This window comes from Phalacrocorax aristotelis, chromosome 4, assembly GCF_949628215.1.
Source record: "Phalacrocorax aristotelis chromosome 4, bGulAri2.1, whole genome shotgun sequence".
NCBI classification, from domain to species: domain Eukaryota; kingdom Metazoa; phylum Chordata; class Aves; order Suliformes; family Phalacrocoracidae; genus Phalacrocorax; species Phalacrocorax aristotelis.
In genome coordinates, this window is record NC_134279.1 from 84,058,659 (window position 1) to 84,071,879 (window position 13,221).

Sequence of the window (13,221 nt, forward strand, 5' to 3'; positions counted from 1 at the left end):
ATAAGCATCGCAAGATCTGTCAGCATCGCTGACGTGCCGAGGCCGGCCGGGCTCACGCTTGCCGACAGCTCTGCCAGCACAAAGCGAGGGCAGTGAGCCCAGCCCTGTGTGTGCCCCAACATCACCCTCACCACCAGCGCCAGGTGCATTGCAGCCGTCCCCAGGATTACTCCAAACAACAAATCAAAACGCACGCTAATTTATTCAAGGAGAAATGCCCAGCACATTTCTGCAAGGTCCTCTGCCCCATGGCAAATCCGTGGCCTCTAGTTCACCTTCTGACCTGCACTTATTCCCTTGCTCTGCCTTTAAACCATGTGACGGGAGGATTTGGCTTAATGTGTGTCGCTCCAGAAGGAAAGGAGAAGGAGCTCAGAAGGCCCGGAGGTAATCGCTGGCTCCTCGCCTGCGGTGCAGGGGCGTTCCTGCTGCCGTGGGGCTGGACTAAGGCAGGCATGCACCCTGCTCCTCTCCCAGGCCCTGCTGCTTGCTGCCCCCCAGCTCTCCGAGCCCCTCCGTGCCGGTCAGGGTGGGCAGTGTGCAGAGTTTAGCATTACAGGAGCAACCCCTCAGCTCTCCTTCGGTGCTGCCCGGTGCCTGCCCCACCCCGCCCACAGCCTGCCTCTGTGCTGCCCTTGCTCCGGGGGATGTGGGTCCTGATACAGGTGGGACCTTCCCCTCACCCTCTTCTCTGCACCCCCAGGACCAGGCTGCACCAGCTGCATTGCAGGGAAGAGCCCACATCTGGCACAGCTGGCCAGTGGCTTCTCACGGGGCCAATGTGTCCGCACCAGCCTGCAACATCTGCCCTGGCCCCCCCCAGCAAGTGGCTGAGCAGGAGGAGCCAGCTGGAGCAGCACAGCCACCCGGGGAGGGGATCTGGGCAAGAATTAATTAACTTCAGGCTGGGGAGATGCGGGAGGTAGGGGACTGATGCACACAGGGACCCTTCTCAGCACCCAGGGGCTCGGCTGGGAGGCGGCGAGCAGCGTGAGCGCAGGTGGTGCAGGAGGACGTGGGTTTGGTGGCGGTGGAGTTGGAGGGCTCTGCTATGGAGGTACCTTGAAAAGGTGATTTCCAGCCAGAAGGCTGGACCTGCCCGGGTCACCCCAGCTCCATCTGAACTCACCTGTCTGGGCTTGCAGTTTAGCAGATGACGGAGGTTTAACCTCGCTGCTGCCAGATGCTTGGAGGGATCTCAGCGAGGAGGCAGCGGCTGCTGCAATGGGCTGGGGCTGGGGATGCCTGCCTCCACCCTGCCTGCCACCTGTGGGCTCAGTACCATTTCCATCCTGTCCCATCCCATCCACATCCCCATCCCCATTCCCATCCCATCCCATCCTCATCCCCAGCCCAGCCCCAACCCCAGCCCATCCCCATCCCCATCCCCATCCCAACCCCATCTCATCCCATCCCATCCCCATCGCATCACCATCCCCATCCCCATCCCATCCCCATCCCCATCCCCATCCCCACCCCATCCCAACCCCATCTCATCGCATCCCATCCCCATCACCACCCCCATCCCCATCCCCATCCCCATCCCATCCCCATCCCAACCCCATCTCATCCCATCCCATCCCCATCCCCATCCCATCCCCGTCCCCATCCCATCCCATCCCCATCCCCATCCCCATCCCATCCCCATCCCAACCCCATCTCATCCCATCCCATCCCCATCCCCATCCCCATCCCATCCCCGTCCCCATCCCATCCCATCCCATCCCCATCCCCATCCCCATCCCCATCCCATCCCCATCCCCATCCCCATCCCCATCCCATCCCCATCCCAACCCCATCTCATCCCATCCCATCCCCATCCCCATCCCCATCCCATCCCCGTCTCCATCCCATCCCATCCCCATCCCCAACCCCATCCCATCCCATCCCCATCCCCATCCCATCCCATCCCATCCCATCCCCAGAGCATGCACAGACCAAAGCTGAGGCTGCGGGAGCAAAGCCAGCCCCTCTCTCGGGGAGCACAGGGCCTTGCGGGGTGCTGGGGGGGAGTGCACCCAGGGGTCACCCTCTGGGGCTACCCTGTTGTCTCCCCCAAACTGGTGTCTCCATCTCCCAGTGCAGAAAATAGGCTGCAGGAGCCTCTGGCTGGTGTAAATTGGTGTTACGTGCCTACGATGGAGCGGGAATTGCTTTTGGAAGGCTTGTGCCTAACGCTTCCGAATGGCTGCTCCGAAGCCAGGGGACCTGGTCGCCGACGGGGTCCCCACCATCGTCCCCCTCAGCCACGACTGAGTGCCCAGCCAGCACCAGTCCCTTAGCTCCCCATCCCACTGCTGGAAGCAGGAGCAGCTCTGCTGGGGTTCGAGGCCCCCCCAGTCCTGCTCCCCCCACCACCAGTGTTGCCCCTCACCGCAGGCCTGGCTCTGGGAGGTTTTGGCTGTCTGGGCGTGGGGATTTGGGAAGGTCCCAGTGCAGGAGAGCACTGCGGTGTTGCACCCCAAGTCCCATCACCAGCCCAGGTCACAACATGGGCTGGGGACATCCCAAGGGCTTGGCTGCCACCCTCTGCTCCAGGGGCAAACTGCCCAAGGGTCCTTGTCTTGCCAGGTTTTGGGTACCCCAGGGATGGAGCCTTTCCAGACCCCAGTTCCCATGTCAACCACGCTTGCAGTGAAGGGTTATTTTTCCTTATATCAAATCAGACTTTTGATTTCTTCATCTTGTTCCCTTTGCCTGCCACTGTGCTCCCCTGGGAAGGGCTTGGCTCCATCTCCTCCCTAACCCACCTTCCCCTAGCTGTGGGCATCAGTGAGGTCCCCAGCTGTCCCCATCACCACTTAGCCCCTCTCTCCCAGCCCCTCCACCACCTCACCCCACTTTGTGGGCATTTCTCTGGGACTGGGAGCCCCCAGCAGGACAGGGAGCCATGGAGCTGGCCCCAGAGCTGGGCAGGGGGAGGCATCACTGCCCTGACTCCCATGGGGCACCTGGCCCCGCGCCCCCCAGCCTCATCCTTCTTCCCTGAGTGGCCCCAGAGAGTACCCACAGGGGTGGGCTGCTGGAGGCGGGGTCCCTGACCCTGTCCTTGCTGCACCATGTCTGGCTGCCACCAGCCCTGGTCCTGCCTGGGGTCTGCAGGAGGATGGGGATGGGGACAGGGATAGGGAAGGGGATGGGGATGGGGATAGGGATGGGATGGGGATGGGGACAGCCTGAGTGGGGCTGTGCTCTCATTCTGGGCACCGGCACAGGAGGATGGGGCACATCTGCTGGTGAAACTCCTTCCCCGGAGCGCTGCTGCCCTGTCACCCTCACATCCATGGGGCCATCCTGCCTGGCTGGCCCGGCTCACGCAGGGGAAGAGGCTGCGTCCCCCGTGAGACACGGCACCGGGAGCCACGGCACCAGGAGGGTGCATCTGAGGAGGATGAGGGTCTGCGCGATCCTGAGAGCTGATAAAGAGGGAAATTAGCTAGAAATATGGCTGGTAAATCAGTAAGTCTGAGCACAGGGAGCTGGAGGGGCAGGGGGGGACACAGGCAAAAGCAGGAGGGCATTGGGGTGCGGGCGCTGGCTGTCTCCCCTCCGCCTGTGGGCATGGCAGCACGTGGCTTCGGTGCATGAACAGGAGCTGCAAGCCAGGCAGGTAAGGGGGGAGCATCACCCCCAAGGTCCCAAGCCATGCTTGGGAAGCTCCAGCTCCGTGCTCGGAAGCACAGGCCAGCTGCACACCCCTGTCCGGCGGTGAGGTGACCACAGGGTGACATCTAATGGCAGCGGCCTGGGAGGGGTCACGGCCCTCGCTGGGGGCTGTGACTTCTGCAAGCAAAGCCCTCCTGCAGCCCCCAGCCCCAGCTCCCCTCCAGCAGCATGGAGCCAACAAGACAGGGCTCCTCCTTGCTCCCCACCTCTTCCCGGGCACAGAGGGGACAGGCTTGGCCTGGGGACGCCTCTGCCCTCTGTCCAACGGGGTGACAAGACAGATGCCAGGAAAACAGGGTGCTGTGACTGTGGGCTGTCTCTGAGCGTCACATCCCTGTCTCTCACCTGCCCGGCGGACCAAGCCATTGCTCCGCGGTGGCCGCAGACCGGCTTTGGGCGATAACGCAGAAGAGAGAGCAGGGGAGGAATCACACACCAATATGGACAAGTCCCAGGGCAAACCAGCCCTGCCCAGCCCCGCGGCTGCCCGGTTCCCTCCGGCGGTCCACCCTGCCCAAAGAAAGGCAACAAAACTCTCCCCAGCTCATCCCAGCAGACACCGGCTGCGCGTTGCTCCAGATTTTATTTCCAGACAGAGGAATAACACGCAGGGAGGCCCCGGCACGCAGGGGCTGCGCAGCACGGCGGCGGGCAGCACCCTGGGGCGGTGGCTTTGGTGGGGGGACAGGAGGGTGGCGGCGATGGAGGGGCTGCCCCCAGGCTTGCACTGCCACCGGGAGATATTTTTTGTTCCTGGTGTTTCACTGCTGGAGAGAGCAGCTCTGAGCTGTCACAGCTTGCCGGTGCCTGGCACATGCGGTGCACCACGCGCGGTGGCGAGCACAGGCTGTGCCTGGCGTGAGAACAACATCCATGGCAGGGAAGGACGAGGGGCACGGCAGGGCAGGAGAGGGGCTGGGTTATCCCCAGGGTGGTGGCTGCCTGGATCCAGCCAGGCTGGGGCTGTAGCTTCCAGCTACAGTTGCTCCTGGGCCAAAGACCGGCTTAAGAAGCTCCATCCACCTGGAAAAGGTTGGGGGCTGGTTGGGGAAACCCTGCCCACGGTGGAGCCCGCGGGACCAGGGGAGCACCCAGAGCATCGCCCAGAGGCATCAGCACCTGTGTGTGCCGTGAAGCCTCTCTGGAATGAGCCTGCAAGGGGTAATTCTGGTCCTCAGGAGGCTCTGCCTGCTCCTTCTGTGCTTTCCCCAGCTCCAGCAATGCCAGCTCCGGGTGGGGGGGTCCTCAAAGCTGGCCCCACCGAGGTCCCTACCTGCGCCTGCTCCTGTTTGCTCCTCAGCTCGAAGGTGTCCTCGGCATGGGACCAGCCCCAAGACTTCTTCATCCTGGAAGGGAGGAGAGGGAGCTGCCACCCCTGGGCCCCACCACAGGCCTGGCTCAGCCTGGGGTCCCTGTCCCCCTCTCCCCATCCCATCCAGGGATGTTACCTGGGCCACAGCTTCACAGCCAGGAGGGCCAGGGCGGCCACGCAGATCACGGCCATGAGCAGCCCGGCCAGGACGGTGAAGGCCAGGAGGTAGCTGAGAGCTGCGGGCAGAGGGGAGCCAGGGCAGACCCCCACCGGCACCGGGGCTGCTGCCTCGGCAAGACTGGAGGGGGCTCGCAGAGCCCTGCAGGGATGGGGGCGGGGTGGTCTCCCCCAGCCCTTTTCCCTGTGGCTGCAGATGCAGCCATGGGCCTGGTGTGGGGTGAGTGTATGTGGGGACGCCCCCAGGCCTTGGGGTGCCCCGTGAGGAGTGAAGGGGACCCTACGCGGGGCGGCTGTGGCAGCCGGCTGCGGGCAGGGGACACCACCTCGTCACCGCTGCCAGGTCCCCGGGTCTGGGGACAGCCAGTCAGTGGGTCGAGGACACCACGCAGGGACCCTGCGGGGACACTTGCTGCTCCCGGATGCCCCTGCACATGTCACCATCCCCAGGGGTCGAGCAGGCTGGCATGTCTCTGTGTGCCACCCGTGCCAGCGCCGGGGCTGGGCAGGGAGTCACCCGGCACAGAGACAAGCAGCATCATCCTGTTTTGCCATTTGTCAAACCCAAGGCAATTCCTCCCCACTTTTTTGATATTCTGCAGCATTCAAGTCAATTTTCTGTTCCCATCAGCTTCTTTAGCCCTTTTCTAAAAACCAGCCTGGGACGCTCCTCGAAAAAATGCCCAATTCTAGCAGTAAAACCCTCCTTCTTTTTCCATCCATCTATGCCGGTCATCCCCACTGCTCTGAAATCGTCTTTCTTGCCCAGTTCCCTGCTCCCCGCCGAGCCCCACCGCCCCCAGCACAGGACCCCAGGGTGGGGGGCCGGCCCCACTCACTGCGCACGTCGAAGTAGGCGCCGGCCGTGGCGTTGCCCAGGGGGTTGCCGGCCACGCAGGTGTATTCCCCCGAGTCCTCCGGCCCCACGGCCCCAAGCTCCACCCGGAGGGTGTTGTGGGAGGGGGAGGCGCGGACCCCCGGTGCGGTGGCTGGGGTCAGGCTGGAAGCCAGGAGCCGGCCCCAGCGGTACAGGGCGATGGTGGAAGGCGGGTGGCTGTCGGTCGTGCACAGCACGATGCCCAGCCGCCCGCTGCGGTTCTCCAGGAAGGTGCTGATGGACACATCCCGGGGGGGATCTGTGTGGGGGAGACAGAGCTGGTGGTGGGACCCCCTCCCATGCTGGCCTGGGTGCTCGCCAAGGGCTGCTAAATGCATCCCTCCTCCAGTCTGGGCCAGCTCCAGCCCACCCAGCGGGGGGCTGGAGGTTTCACACCCTCTCCAGCCCTTTGCTTCCTCCCGCCCCCAGGCTGGAGCACCCCCGCTAGGAGCATGTTGACTCCAAATCTAATTTTCGAGGGATGTCTGCAGCCGCTGCTAGACAAAACCCTGACATCCCCTTCCCCTGCCTCAAGGGGAGAGGAGCAGGGCAGGGAGAGGAGGAAGAAGGAGAGGAAGGCCCCCTCGCTGTAGCAGGACCGCGCAGGTGGGACATGTGCGGTGCTGGGCTGGATGCACCCAGCCTGTGCCGGGGTCCCTGCGCCCCGTCCCACGGAGGGGCCTGTCCCCGCGGGGCTGGGGGGACACTCACAGAGCACGCTGAGGCTGAGCGGGGCCGAGGCAGCGCTGCCCCGCGTCCCGCTCGCCCGGCAGCGGTAGGAGCCGGTGTCGGCGCTGGAGACGTGGGTGAGGACGAGGGAGCCGGTCGGTCCTTCCTGAAGCCACCGGCTGTTCTTGTACCACGTGTAGTTGGCCTCTTCCCCCACCCAAGGGATGGCCGAGCAGGTCATGATGGCTGTGGTGCCTTCGGGGACTTCTGGTGAGGGCTCAACCGTGACCGTGATGCCTGAGAAGGAGGATGGAGGCTCTGAATCCAGGGGGGCCCTGGGTTGGGATTACACAGGACAGCTTCATCCCCACAACCCCACCAAAAGCCTCCCAAAAGCCACGCTCCCGCAGGAGGACCCACTGGGACCCCGACACGGGGCTCACCGTGGCCGTGGCTCGGTGCCACCCTCACCTCCCACGTCCAGGCGCAGGGACGAGGACGCGGCGCCGTAGCTGTTGTTGGCCGAGCAGACGTAGAGCCCCGCGTCCCGCGGCTCAAGCACCTCCATCCCCACCCGCAGGGAGTTGGGGGCCGCCTGGACGGCGAAACGCGGCTCGGAGGGGCCCCACGTGGAGGCCAGGGGTGCGCGGCCGGGACCCCGGTGCAGGGCGATGTCGGAGGGTGGGAAGCTGTCGACGGTGCAGAGCAGGACGGCCTGCCGCCCCTCCCGGGGCTCCACCAAGGAGATGAAAGATGGCTCTTGGGGGGCATCTGCAAGGACAGGGGCAGCGTTTCCCCCTCCTCTGCAAACAGCCCTGGTGGCAGTGGGGCATCCCTCCCGTGGGGTTTGGCGGGGGGTGACACGTTTGCTGCTGGGCAAAGGGGCCCGGTAGTACCTGGGACCCTCCCCCCCGGGGGTCAGGGGCCGGGCTATCGCGGGTCTGTCCCGGGATGTCACCAGGTGGCGACATAGACCGTCCTCCCGACGGCAGCGCTGCGACAGTGCCGTCCCTCCAGGGCTACCCTGGGCTCCCTTTGCCTGTAGGGCCCCCCGGGGGGGGGTGCCCACCACCACCACCACCATGCAGCCGCCCCTCACTCACAGAGCACCCTCAGGGCGGCGGGGGGGGCCCGCTGGCCGCGCAGCCCCCTCCCCGCCTGGCAGGCGTAGGCACCCGCGTCCGTGCGTCGAGCACAAGGGAGGACGAGCGAGGCGTCAAGCCCCTCCGCCAGCCATCGCCCGTTCTTGTACCAGGTGTACACGGTGCCCGGGCGGGCGCCCGTGTCCCGGCAGGTCAGCGTCACGTCGGTCCCCTCGGGCACCTCGGCAGAGGGTCGCAGCACCACCCTGACGGCTGGGGACAGCGGAGAACCATGGAATCATGGAATCATTAAGGTTGAAAAAGACCTCTAGGGTCATCAAGTCCAACCCCCAACCCAACACCCCCAGGCCTCCTAAACCATGGCCCCAAGTGCCACGTCTACACGTCTTTTAAATACCCCCAAGGACGTACAACTCCCCCACCTCTCTGGGCAGCCTGTGCCAGGGCCTGACCGCTCTGGAAGGGAAGACATTTTCCCTCATCTCCAACCTAAACCTCCCCTGACGCAGCCTGAGGCCGTTCCCTCTCGCCCTGTCACTGGTGACTTGGGAGCAGAGACCAGCCCCCCCCTCACTCCAGCCCCTCTCAGGCAGCTGCAGAGAGAGAGAAGGGCTCCCCTCAGCCCCCTCTTCTCCAGGCTAAACCCCCCCAGCCCCCTCAGCCGCCCCCCAGCACACTTGTGCTCCAGACCCTGCCCCAGCCCCGCTGCCCTTCTCTGGACACGCTCCAGCCCCTCAAGGGCCTTCTTGTCCCGAGGGGCCCAAACCTGAGCCCAGCACTCGAGGTGGGGCCTCCCCAGGGCCGAGCACAGGGGCCCCATCCCTGCCCGGCTCCTGCTGGCCACACCAGGGCTGACACAAGCCCGGGGGCTGGTGGCCTCCTTGGCCACCCGGGCACTGCTGGCTCATGCCCAGCCGGCTGTCAGCCAGCACCCCCAGGGCCTTCTCCGCCGGGCACTTCCCAGACCCTCTGCCCTTGAGCTGGAGGAGAGGAGCTGGTCCTCACCGGCACAAGGCTTGCCCTCCTTGTCTGCAGCTGGGACGAGCCTCTCCCAGCTCCAAAGCCAGCGTCCCCCTTCGGCAGGGTGCATACATGAGGTGGGTGCCCACCCAAGCGTGCAGCAGCACCTCCCTGCCCTTCCACCAGCCCTGTACCATTCCGGACCCCACCGATGCTCTGCTGTCCAACAGCAACACCTATTTGGGCCATACCCCTCGGTGCCAGTACCAACCCACTTGGGGGTCCCCAGCCCCTTGTCCCCCCACCTGTGGTGAAGCCAGACTCACCCTGCACATGGAGGGGCAAGGTTGCGTGGGTGCTACCTAGAGGGCTGCGTGCCCGGCACTCGTATTCACCCTCATCCTCCTCGGAGGCCTCCCGGAGCTCCAGCCTCAGCATGTTGGGAGCAGGAGAGATGTGGCCGCTCTGCCCGGGCTGGTCACCTCCCATGGGGGGGCTGGAGGCCACTGGCTGCCCCCCCTTGAGTAGGGTGATCTCAGATGGGGGGTTGCTCTCTACAGCACAGAGGAGGATGACGGCCATCCCCTCACCGCTCTCCATGAAGGCCTTCATCTGCAGGTTCCTGGGGGGGTCTGCGGGAAGGAAAGGGGTGGATTGTAGGAGAAGCAGCGTCTCAGTGAGTCGGAGCATCCCTGCGATGCTCAGGTGAGGCCAGCCGGGCTGTGAGCTGGGGCAGTGATGCTCTGCTGCCATGCTCCGCTGCCTGCAACAGAGCACCTGCCTGCAAAGAGGTAGCGTTCATCATCCACGGCCTCCTCGAATCAAACTGACCCCCAGAACATGGCGCAGGGTCATTCGCTGAGCTCATTTCTAACCCGCAGCTCGCCTGCGAGTTGCTTGTGGCAGCTCCAGCCATGCCGGCCGGGCGTGGGAGCGTGGCTCAGCACGCGGCCCGTGCCGTCCTGGTGCTCCGCTCCCACCCCGGCCTCGGAAAAAAGCCCACCCGTTGCACATCGGTGCCTGGCAGACCTCGACAGCGAGGCTTGTGCAAAGGCAGCACGGCTGCGGGTGCAAGTCGGGCCCATAATGCCTAGATATTTTTAGCAGCACCCATCCAGCATGCCCCATACAAAATCAGGAGGAGGGAGAGAAGCAATGGATTTGTTGCTGGGGTCTCAAGCTCTCTGGATGGTGTTTCCAGGAGTGTTCCTCTATGCTAACTCCTCACAGCAGATTTATAAGTTAAAGACATCTTTTTCTAACAAAAAAAAATAAATCTTACATTCTGATTTGCAACTACCATTTTTTTTTGCACTACTTTTTTTTACACAAAGTCTGGTTTTCATTTTCTAAATCAGGAAAAAAAAAATACTGCAATGTTTCCTGAAAGCCAAAGATTTTTCTGTTTGGGTTTGGTGCAAAGCATGAGGACAAACTTGGGGCGCTCGGGGAAGCTTCACTGAAATCTGCAGACGACGTGGGGCTGTTTGTCTAGGTCTGCTTGCTGGGGGTCGGACACAAGGACTAGGGTATATAAAGCTCGGCTTGGTTATGACCTGGGACGAATGCTAATATTTTTTGAGACCCCAAAGCTAAGGCAGGCCCTGCTGCCCCTCACCCCTCCAGAAGATGCCCCCAGGAGGGTTCCCAGCCAAGGGGACTGGCCAGGGGCCAAGCCGGGGGCCTCCCCCCGCAGCTTGAAGCCCCCTGTCCCCGGGAACTCACAGAGGACGTTGAGGGTGGCGGGGGCAGAGCTGCGGGTCCGCGCCGGGGTCCGCACCGTGCAGTGGTAGGAGGCGGCGTCGGCGGCAGCGACGCTGGGGAAGGCGAGGGACGGGGACGAGCCGCTGCTGAACCAGACCTTGTTCTTGTACCAGGTGTAGCTCAGCGCTTCCTCGCCGCCGCTCTCCACCGCGCAGGTCAGGTTGACGACGGCACCTTCCTGGACGTCCGGGGAGGGGGAGATCCAGACCCTGGCAGCTGCGGTGGAAGGGGAAGGAGGTGATGCTGGGGGACAGCGGGGTGGGCAGGAGGCCATGGAGGGGCAGGAGGGCGGCGGGCTGCTTGGTGGCAAAGCTGGTCTCATCGGGGCTTTAGCTTGTCATCCCAGACAAGAAGCGATGCAGAGACTGCAGCCCCCTCCCTGCTAACCCCTCCGCCCCTGCCGTGGCCGTAGGACAGCCCGGGGTGACACCAGCTCTGCGAGCACCACTGCACGGAGCCATGGATGGATATGGCAAAGCCAGCCCTTTGCATCACCTCCCAAAGGAGCTGCAGTCCCTTCGCCGTGAGCGGGGCAACACATGCAGCTCCCCGGGAACACGTCTGGCATAGCCCCCTGTCACCGTAAGCACGCATCTTCCTCTGTTTCACCTCTATTTCTGTGCTGTCCATCCTATTCCCGCTTCTCTCTGCCCTCCCTTCCCCACAAGCACCCTCTAGCAGCCCTTGCCTCCACGTCCTCACCATAACCCCCTGCCTCCACCACCCCGCTGCTCCTCGCACAGCTCCATCCCATCCCTGTCCCCTGCCTGCACCCTGCCCGGCCCCATGGGCAGCGCCGGCCCCACACTCACTGCCTGCCGTGAAGTTCGCCGTGGCGCTGGCGTTGCCGTAGACGTTGCTGGCGGAGCACACGTACTCCCCCTCATCCTCCAGCAGCACGGGGCGGAGGCTGACCCGCAGCGTGTTGAAGGCCACGGCGATGCGGAGCCGCGGCGAGGCGGTGGGCTGGGGCAGCGCCGTGGAGGCCACCAGCGCCTGGTCCTTGAGGAGAGCCAGCTCTGCCCGCGGGCTGCTGTCCACCGTGCACTGCAGGACGCCCCGCTGCCCCTCCGGGGTCTCCACAAAGGAGGTCAGCACCGGCACCCGCGGAGGATCTGCCCGGGCCAGACGTTACATGGAGGGTGAGCAAAGCCTGAGTCTGCACCCAGAGCCCCCCGAGGCCAGGCATCGCCCTCCCCGGCCTCCCCGGACACCCCGAGGTGGCTGCAGCAGCTCCCGGCCCGCCTCAGCCAGCGCCGGGGCAGCAGCAGCTCACACTTGCAGCAAAAGCACAAGCCAGACTTTGTCCTTCCAGGATTTTTCCCTCCATCCCAGACAGACATCATTTCTCCTAAATGTCTTGAAAAATTTGGGTAATTTCAGGTCGACTGAAACATGCTGTTTTATCAGAACTAAAATATTTGTTATTGACTTTCCCCCCCCTTCCTATGTGACACGGCAGGGAGCTGAGCCATGGGGCGGCCACGCCGCTTCTCATCGGAAAGTTCTGCTTGAAAGGGGTCGTGTTTGACTGGTTTTAATTCAGACCAGGGGTTTACTGGGGAGATACGCTCCTATAAACTTTCCACTTTTAACACTTCACCATTTTCTAAGGGCAGAGGATGTTTCAACGCGTGCAGAGCTCTGGTTCAATCTGAGCCTCCTCCCATCTGTGGGGCACAGAGCGTCCAGGGACGGTGCCAGCCGCGAGGGCTGTGCAAGGCGCCCGCTGCGTGCCACCCGTAGCCCTGCAGGGCTGAGGGACCTTGCTCAGCATCCTGCCCAGCACCATCCTGCCCGGCACCGTCCCCGGCACCCTGCTACCCCCCCACCTCGATTCCCAGGAGGGTCCCACTCACAGAAGATGCGCAGGGCGACGGCCGGGGAGACGCTGGTCCCCGAGGAGCCGTGGGCTCGGCAGTGGTAGGAGCCAGCGGCGGCGCTGGCGATGCGGGGCAGGGCGAGGATGTTGTCAGGGCTCTCCTGGAGCCGTTCGCTGTTCTTGTACCAGGAGTAGAGGGTGTCGTCCCGCGGCTCTCCCACCACCTGGCACGTCAGGGAGACGTCGTCTCCTTCCCGCACCTCCGTGGATGGCGAGACGAGGACCCGGGCGGCTGGAGCACGGAGAGGCGATGCCGCCAGCTCAGAGAGCATCGCAGCGGAGCTCGGCACTGCCGGCCCCCGAGTGACCCCGACACAGCATGGGACGGGAACAAAGCCCTCATCGCTTCCACAACATGCATCGTAGCGCCGTGGGTTTTGGTGCTCTTGTTGCGAGCAGGGCGGCCGCGGACCCTCATAACCCTGGGGCTGGTGCTAGGCATTTATTTTTAAGAAAACATGTTGCTCCCTGTCCCCATGAGCTGACACCCCCTGAAACTCCATCACTTGTGGCACCCGGGGCTGAGGCCGAGGTGTCTGAGGGTGCCTGGTGTGGGTGGCGGGCGTGAGCCAGGGTGGGCTCCAGCGGCACCGGGTGGGAGCGCAGGCACCAGCTCCCATGTGGACACCTCCACGGAGTCACTTTTGGATGTATCAGTCTGAGGGCCAGATCCCAACCCCCAGAAATGGACTCGGTTCAGGATTCCTGCTAACCCCCGTGGGTAACTCAGGTGCTGCCTCGCTCCAGAGTCTGGGTGCAGAGGTGAGAGGGGCTGGGTGCTGGTTAGGCACCGATGCTGACCCACAGCCAG

General features: G+C 64.0%; 1 protein-coding gene across 1 annotated transcript in view; it reads right to left on the reverse strand.

Moving 5' to 3' along the window:
* Positions 1–4,230: 4,230 nt before the first annotated feature.
* SIGLEC1 (sialic acid binding Ig like lectin 1) overlaps positions 4,231–13,221 on the reverse strand; it is a 21,637-nt gene continuing 12,646 nt past the window's right edge. Inside the window, exons 12-22 of the mRNA XM_075092297.1 lie at positions 12,388–12,642; positions 11,341–11,643; positions 10,490–10,744; positions 9,091–9,396; positions 7,805–8,056; positions 7,173–7,472; positions 6,744–6,998; positions 5,995–6,291; positions 5,115–5,214; positions 4,940–5,012; positions 4,231–4,689 (exon numbers count right to left, since the gene is read on the reverse strand). Of these exons, the coding sequence (XP_074948398.1) occupies positions 4,672–4,689; positions 4,940–5,012; positions 5,115–5,214; positions 5,995–6,291; positions 6,744–6,998; positions 7,173–7,472; positions 7,805–8,056; positions 9,091–9,396; positions 10,490–10,744; positions 11,341–11,643; positions 12,388–12,642 (2,414 nt within the window). The 3' untranslated portion in view covers positions 4,231–4,671. The remainder of the gene's footprint in view (positions 4,690–4,939; positions 5,013–5,114; positions 5,215–5,994; positions 6,292–6,743; positions 6,999–7,172; positions 7,473–7,804; positions 8,057–9,090; positions 9,397–10,489; positions 10,745–11,340; positions 11,644–12,387; positions 12,643–13,221) is intronic.